Genomic DNA, 8432 nt, shown 5'->3' on the forward strand with positions numbered 1-8432 from the left:
TTACATATAATATAATAAATGCATAGCGTGGCGTCCAAGATGGTCTTGTATGTTACGAATCTTTTAACTCTATTCGCATCGTTAAAGAATCTAACTGAGTAAGCAGGTAATGCTGCATCCATCACAAGATGTATCTGTTCTTTTTTCTTCTGAAAAATACACACCGGCAAGGCGGCCATTAATTAGGTGCAGGGCCACATAATTGCAGCATGCGGTGCGTGCGTGCGCATCAAATTACATGTATCCCGGCGGAGCAGGGGAAGACCGAGGGACACAGATTTTCGTGGGTGGGGGCCCACCACCGTTGTCACGTCCATCAGACGTGACAAAAATACAAAATTGACCCCACACGCGTGACGACCACCCACCTGCAGCACGACGTGGCATCTCCAGCAAGCTGGCACGTTTCTTCGGCATGTCCGACATGCGCGGCTACTGTTGTTGATGCATTGTTTAAAAAAAATAAAATAAAAATAATCTGCAGTTTCAAAATTTTTTTAGATAAAACCAAATTATACGTGAATCTAACTCGATCTGAATGATCAATTAAATTTACTCTAGACCTGAATCATTCCAACCCGATTTTCTATTGGATCGGACCTGAATCCAAAATTAAAAATTTAGAAAAAAAAATCGAATCGGATCGGATTGAACACTATCTCCCCCCCAAAAAAAATCATCATAATGGACAAACTATTCCTTTTCCATCTGTTTCTTATACTCAAAAATTAAATGAAAACAAGCAATAAATGGAGACTCGATTCGTGACGATAAGGCCTTTCTTTTTAACTACATACAATATTCATTCAATATCATACAAGCTTTGCTTTAGCAAAAGCCAACAAAGATAGCACATACGATATTTTTATATAGGGTGGATATTTGAGTTCTTTCTTGGTGCTACCTTATTTACCATACCGATCCAAACCGGCCGATTATGCTATCTAATTTATTGTATCAGTTCAAATCAGATAGCATAATTCCAAATCGGATGGTATAACTGTATCTATCTCTGATACAAATAGCATACATAATACTGAAAGATCTCATACTATACTATAATAATAGAGTACTAACGTCGCGCTAGTACAGAAAGAACCAGTTCTAATACTCAGGTGAAACACTTTGACATGTCAGAGAAGGGTGATGCTACTCGGCATGCAGTCTTACAGGATCCAGCGCAGACTTGGCCTTGAGCCGGGTGGCCTGCTGACACTCCAAGTACTCTCCATACCGCATGCCTCGAAACATCATCGGGTGCTCATCGCCCACCAGCTGAGAGGCTGGCTCGACAATCGTATCAAGCGATGGTGCCACCACGGTTGCTATCGACATCCTCGTGCTTTGGCTATTCACCTCAGCCCGGTGCAGCACACTCTTATACCTTCCATTGCTGACGACCTTTCATCACCCGAACTTAATTTATACCATCAGAACGATCATGAATTCAACGCAAGAAATTAGAAGCGATCGGTTTGCAGCTAAGGAAACTGTTACCTCCATTTGATCGCCAGTGTTGACGAGGAACGAGTTAGGGAGGGGTTCGACACGGACCCAGCTGCCTCTCCGCTTCACTTGGAGTCCGTTGACGCCGTTCTGCAGGAGGATGGTGAGAAGGCCATGGTCCGAGTGAGCGGGGAGGCCGATGGCCAGCTCGGGTTGTGGGCACGGAGGGTATATATTGCCCACGAGAACCTGGTAACAGGAATGGAGGTCCAAGGCCTTGGTCATGTCATTCTCCTCTAATCCCAAGCTCTCCCATATTCCTCTCAGAAGTTCCATTCCCATTGCTCTAGTGGACGCAGCGTACTCCTTTGATATCTCCCTACAATGAACATCACTAAATACCTGTTTTGCTGTGATGGTAGTCAATCCACTGATTCGCTAATAAGTGAATTGCGAAGTGCCCTCTTGTTCGCATTTTACTTGCACAAAATGAAGCAGAGCAAAAAAATACAAGGGGCAAAAGGCAAAAAGAAGCGAAGTGGTGTGAATTAAATTAAACACTGTTTAACAAAAAGAATTCATTTTGAGAGAAGGTTTAAATGCACCGAATTTCCATTTATGACATGTAAAAGAAACAAAAAAGGGGTCATTGTGAGATCGAGAAAGCAGGAAATCAATTTTTCTTTTTTTGATTGAACTATAAATTAAGAATTAAATTAAACAAAATTTCTCATCCATTCAGAAGTCAGAACCCAGTAGTTTCATCAAGAAAGAGCAAACTGGCAAATACGACCCGAAGCCATGATCGAAATAGCCTAGGTTAAAGACATGTTCGAATTAGCTCAAAACTAAACCGGGTGAACTCAGATCAAGGTTAGTATTACCTGAAACTTGGAGGCTTAGCGGGTGAATACAAAATCGGGTGCACAAAAACTTTCAGATAGTCCCTCCAGTACCTGACATCATCCACCGTTAAATTGAAACTAGTCCCATACCTGATGGGATCCATCACATGCTTGCCAGTGTACTCTCCCTTCTCCTCCTCCGTCTGATCAAAGAATTCCTTCATCGAGATCAGCATCGCCTCCCTTAGTCTCTCCGGTATACCATGGTTCACGACCTAAAATCAAAGATCAGAAGGAACAAGCAGTAGAATACGACCGGCTCGAGCATAGAACAGCTAAAACATACCATGAAGAAGCCCCAGTCCTCACAAGCCTTGCCGAGGTGGCGAACCACCTGAGACCTTTGCTCAGGTGTTCCTTCGGTCAGCAGAGAGAAGTCAACGGTTGGGATTTCTTCTTCGATGATGGGTTCGATGTCCATGGTGGTCTCGGGGTTTCGGATGGCATACTGGGGGGGAACGGAGCCAAGGGATGTGGAGTTGGTGAGCTCTTTCACGGAGCTGGGGGGAGGGGAGGGTATGGGAGCGGTGTGTGGGAGAATTGGAGGGGCCATGAAAGGAGGAGCTGGAGATGGCCAGATGGGAAAAAAGATGGAGGTGGAGGTGTGGTGTGGAAGCGACGAGATGGCCGGATGGAGGCTAAGTCTTCGAATGACAACAAGATGAGGACATCGAATGGACGGGAAATTGGGTAGCATCAGGGAGAGGGGGGAAAAGTTTTGTCCCATGCTGATAGGACAAATGAGCATCCTACAAAGCATCCCATATGGTATAGTCAGAGTCAGCAAGCCAACAGTCTGAGTATCATGGTATTAGAGCTTAAAGTTTAAGGCCACTAGGACCATAGCATAAGTGGCATCAAAAATTGAGGTTTAAAATCACTTGAGCGTGATAGAATCATAGCCATAGACGAAAAGATTGAGCTGCTTCCAATTGACAAGTTCAAGCAATGGGACTAGTAGACGCAGTAGATTGAACTTGTCTCATGAAATGGTTCTTCTCGACAATCCATTTATTGTAGGTTAGATTCGGACCGAGCAAAAGCTGAGAGCAAAGAAAGCGACCGTTCACGTCAGGAATAGAAGTTGTTGATGTATTTGCTTGATTTTTCATCAAGATTGGGATACTTAACTTATCTGTAGAGATTGACATTTTTAGGGCAGGTGCGAAAAAGATGGTAGATTTGGTAAACTTCAAGCCAAGATGGAGAGTTGTTGAGTATGTCTTGAGTTTATAAATCCTAAAGATCAAGTCCAAGTCGACTTAGGGCGCCATGCCAATTATATATTAACTTAACTTAATTATTATAGGAATACCAGTTTAAACCAAAATCAATTTACTCTATTATATATATATATATATATATATCTTGTATCTCCTGCAAGTTGCAACAGAAAGAAAGTAGAAAAATACAAATGGCAGAGTCCAGAGTTCAATTGGGTAGCTGTTCAAGCTACTCCATAGATTTCCGTTGTTTGTATTATTAAAAATACTAAATTTTCAATAAAGAACGCGCGACGGGTACCCCACTCCCTTCACTTCTCTCTCGGGGGAAAAAGAAAGCTAAATGTCGCTGCTCCTGATGAGGTGTTGATGGGATTTGCAAAATGGCCTATCATTGGACTCATATTGCATCAATCAGTGATCGCCGTATAGGACTTGGATGCTTTTATACTGGCTGGCACCTAAGTTCGTGGCATACATCCTAGAGATTACATATAAGTTTCTAGCGTTCGAGAGTCACAACTATTGTAGGATGAGACGCTGTCTTACTGGCTAGCACCTGGCATATTTTAGCGTTCATAAATAATTTTGTTATAATAGAAACTTTTTCTAGGTGAAAAATGATCCACTTTCCTTGGTAATTATTTATTTTTTATCAAGTTGTAACTTTATATATATATATATATATATATATATATACAGACGGGATATACAAGTCCAGCATGAGTATATCCATAAGAGCTGCAGCACTCAACTATAATATTTTGCCAGACTGAACAGAACACACGGCTCTATTTAGCTCACAGTAGTTATAACGCATTTTGAAAATATTACCATCCCTCGCACAGTAATACGGTAACTTTCATATCCTCAACCGCTGGTTATGCTTGTTAGTTTTTTCCTTTTTTTTTTTTTTCTTTCCCCCTCCTTTTTAACACCCTCCTTCCGACCCACCTACTTGGACAGCGATTCCATCGTACGCTTAGCTTTCAGGGGTCACATGCATCCATTGCAGAGGATTAATTTAATTTTATGTATGTAATCATCTAAACTAAATCCGGCCTTCTGCTGGACTTTGAACGGTTTGCAGTAGCTAATCATAAGTCAAAACACCTTGGAAAATGATAAGCTTCCAGGCACCCACCTAACACATGACATCAACAACCACTTCAGATTTAAACTATAGTACACAATCAAAGCGTCACCTTTCTTTGGTATTAAAAAAAAAAAAAACCTAACCACGCTTAGACCGTGACTTCTTCTTATCTATTTTTGGTCCCATGTCACTGACAAAGAGAGCCGGGCAATGGCCGTCTTCCAGATCACTTTCAAAAAAAGAAAAAAAGAGAAACCCATTTCCATTGCACAAAAAAAATACAGCCAAAAACATCCCCCATCCGGTTCTAGGTGTCATCCGACGGTCAGGATTTAGGGAAGAACCAAAAATTGTACAATTTTACAACACGTTCTATGTACATCTTTGAAACGAAAGAGTCTAAAACAGGCAACAGCTCTTTGATAGAAGAGGACTTAAGGCGAGCGGCACTACCGCCGCCACGTCACCCATGGGTATTTGAATTGATTTTTTTGATATAATAATGAAATAATAAATTAGGAAAGGAGAAAATTCGATACGGTCAAACCCGCCGGGCGAGTGCGGCAGAGGACGATTCGTCCACGTCGGCGACGCCTTCGGCCTTCCCGCCGGCGGCGGCTCCGCCGCCTAGGCAGTCGAAGGGCGCCATAACCGCGGAGCGCTTCCCCCTCGCGGATCCCTCCCCGTCCCCCTTCTTCACCGACCCCTCCCCCTCCCCCCTCCTTCCCGTCGCCCACGCCGGAACTCTCGCCGAGAGCGTCCTCGTTAAAAACGACGGCCACCGGTCCGACCGCCCCAGCCGGATGCTCCTACCCCCGCGGCTACTCCCCTCACATCCACCCCCTCCGCCGCCTCGGTATCCCCGCCGCGAGCTCCCTTCGGCCGCGGTCGGGAACGCGACGCAGCTTGTCGACCGGTGGAGCTTCCTGGAGGCGAATATCTCCCGCCGGATATGCTCCGGAAGCCGGAGCGTAAACCGGTCGAGATTCTCCCCCTGCTGCACGACGGAGTGTCCCGTGGAGTGAGACCTCGCGAACCTCGCCGGCCGATTGCCCGACCTAGATCGCATCGCCCGCTTCCTGCTCCCGATCCTATCCAGCTCCGCCGCCTCCTCCCTCCTCTCACTCGCCACCGTCTCCTCGTCCACCACTATCACCACCTGCTCCGCTGACGACGCCGCCCACTCCGTCGCCGGTGCCGCATCAGACCTCTGGCCGCCGCTCTCCGTCGCCTCTACGGCGGCCTGCGCCGGCAGTTGGAGATCGGTGGAGTCGGTCGGGGGGGCTTGGGGATCGAGGACGAGATTGGAGCGGCAGACGGGACAGGTGACATGGGAGGCAAGCCAGGCGTCGATACAATCGGGGTGGAACACGTGGCTGCATTTGGGGAGGAGTCGGAGGGTCTCGTCGTCCTCGAACTCGCTGAGGCAAACCGCGCACTCTAGGGCCCCCTTGCCGATCTTGAGCCCCTTCACCTCCGAGTACACCAGCGTCGGGAACGTCTCCAGCACCGCCGGATCCAGCCCCCGCTGGCGCCGCGACCGCCCCCCGCCCACGCCCCCGCGCATGGGGAAGCGAACCGACTCCGCCCCCTCGCCGGCGCACTGCCGGATATAAATTGAGAAGAACCCCAGGAAAAAGAACGCGCTGATCAGCACCACGATCACGATCGCCATCGAAGGGTTGAAATTCTGCGCATTCAAATAAGAATTGTTGTTATTGTTGTTGTTGTTGTTGTCGTTGTTGTTGGCGCCTCCGCCGCCGCCACCGGCGGAGGGGGGGGCAGACTGGGCAAGGGAGCACCGGGGAATGAGGAGAAGCAGGAGGAGCAAGAGAAGGGCAGCGATGGAGCGCCCAGCTCCGGGCGCGTGGATCGGACGGCGATGATTTGTCGGCGCCATGGGTGGCTGCACCACGAAAGAGAGAATATTGGGTCGGGGAGTGGAGCTAGGGGAGGTGATTATAACGGGAGATGGAAGGGGGAAGAAGCGATGCCGTAGCCGTCAAGATACGCTCTGGTGGGTCAAAAGTCTTCGGTGGCGAACCAGTTGAGCAGTCCGGTCACCGGTTCGTGTTTGTCACGCGGGCGTCGGCTGACCCTCACGTATGAGCTTAGGTGGGTTCTAAATCAACGGTGATGCTGAGGTACCCCTGTGCAGGTGCATTGATGGTGTTTTAGTCAAGGATGACCGCTGTGGTGGTCCACCGGGTTTCTGGAGGGGCGATGGGTTCTAGAAGAGCCTACTTTGGGGCGACCGGTGGTGGCGCGACCGCGAGATGGGAGCGGGGTGACCGAGGCGCCGGGTTTGGCGTGGGTCCGGAAGCCAGCAGCGTTAGGCTGCGGCTGCTCACCTGGAGGCGGGCCTTTGGGTCGCTTCACCGTCTCCTGCATCGCTGATGCCGGATTCAGTGAACAAGGTATCAAACAAAAAGAAAAAGAAAATATTTCAAACTATTTCATGCACAAAAATTTGCGTCACATACATTCAATGTTGCCTAGGGATGTTATCTTGAATGGATGCGGTTAGGTATATACACGTTTTTTCGTGCCAAAGTAAACATCAACTTAGATTGAAATTTGTAGGAGCAAAGCTTGCTTTACTTGCTACAAGTTCATATTTGTGAGAATTTGGAAAGTGGTAGATCATAATTTGTATGCACGTATATTCGAACTAGAGCTGCAGCTCATGCATGTCAAAGTATGGACTGCAGGCTGTTGCACAATTTCGAAGTGGAATGTAAACTTTATGGCTTGTACGCTAGAGACGTGCAGCTGTTTACTTGGTGCTATTTTGTGGCTAAGCTCGGAAAGAAAATAAGGTCGGTGACCCTCATTCAAAATATAACTCTACATCACTTATTATTCATAAGTTGTTTTTTTTTTCATTATGATTATTCATAAGTTAGTTCTTATGTAGTCATTTTTATGGAATCAAGTTAATTTCACAAATAATTTTTCCTATAATATAGGTTATCTTAGATGGAAGTCAGGAGGTTCCTATTTTTTATTTCTAATCAGGAAGTTACATGAGAAACATACTCAATTTGGTATAAAAGAATCTGCTAATTTATTAATTTTGCAAGAAAAAGCTTAGATTTATTTCTCTATAGAAGATGTGGTTGTGTGAATGAATTTGTAATGAATATTTGAATATTCAATAAATACGTATCAAATATTTTAAATTTGCATATCACCCATCTCGTAGTTAGACCCAAAGGTAAAATCATTCGAGAATATCTAAATATATACTATTGTATTAAAAAATGATCAAATCTTTTCTTGTAAAATTATAAATTAAATAAGTCCTTATGCAAAATTCACCAGAAAATTTTGCTTGCGAGTAGCATAGATCCAAGACATGGAGACCCTTGTTGAACAATTATAGATTCTAAATGATCGTGAAAAATATTCATATAGATACACATCATCTCAATTATTACAGGTGTAGATAACATATTTATTAAGTTTAATTTAACCTAATGATGCTACAATCCAAATTGAATTTAATTCAGTTTCCTTTCTAATATTGACAAATTGAGTCAACGATCAAAAACATTTTCTAGAAGACAATTTGAACTAGACTTAGCTACTTCTCCTAACCAAATTCCATGTGCCATAAATTTATTTGACAGATTTAACCAAGCAGTCACCATAGTTTCAAATATCATTTATTCTAAACAAATGTGATTGATTTCTTATGTTTGTTTCCCTATTCAAGTCTCAAATAAGTACCTTCCAATTTAACAAGCTGACTTTTTAAAT

The 8432-nt window shown here is 45.0% G+C and overlaps 2 protein-coding genes across 3 annotated transcripts; both read right to left on the reverse strand.

Annotated features, from left to right (window-relative positions):
- Nucleotides 1–765: 765 nt before the first annotated feature.
- Nucleotides 766–3038, reverse strand: LOC103723165 (protein DMR6-LIKE OXYGENASE 2-like). 2 transcript variants are annotated; one of them, XM_008813993.4, is made up of 4 exons: nucleotides 2638–3038; nucleotides 2442–2566; nucleotides 1498–1825; nucleotides 766–1401 (listed from the first exon to the last, which is right to left on the reverse strand). In XM_008813993.4, the coding sequence occupies exons 1-4, from the start codon at nucleotides 2902–2904 to the stop codon at nucleotides 1150–1152; spliced, it is 972 nt and encodes a 323-aa protein (XP_008812215.2). In that variant the 5' UTR covers nucleotides 2905–3038; the 3' UTR covers nucleotides 766–1149. The 2 variants fall into 2 exon arrangements, with proteins under 2 accessions (XP_008812215.2, XP_008812214.2); XM_008813992.4 differs by having other exon boundaries at nucleotides 2331–2566; nucleotides 2638–3032.
- A 1870-nt stretch (nucleotides 3039–4908) lies between these two features.
- LOC103723164 (E3 ubiquitin-protein ligase ATL31-like) lies at nucleotides 4909–7432 on the reverse strand. Its single transcript, XM_026799996.2, has one exon. It carries the CDS (start codon nucleotides 6568–6570, stop codon nucleotides 5212–5214), a length of 1359 nt encoding a protein of 452 aa, XP_026655797.2. The 5' UTR covers nucleotides 6571–7432; the 3' UTR covers nucleotides 4909–5211.
- Between the last annotated feature and the right edge of the window lie 1000 nt (nucleotides 7433–8432).

This window comes from Phoenix dactylifera, chromosome 15, assembly GCF_009389715.1.
Source record: "Phoenix dactylifera cultivar Barhee BC4 chromosome 15, palm_55x_up_171113_PBpolish2nd_filt_p, whole genome shotgun sequence".
In the NCBI taxonomy this organism is placed as follows: domain Eukaryota; kingdom Viridiplantae; phylum Streptophyta; class Magnoliopsida; order Arecales; family Arecaceae; genus Phoenix; species Phoenix dactylifera.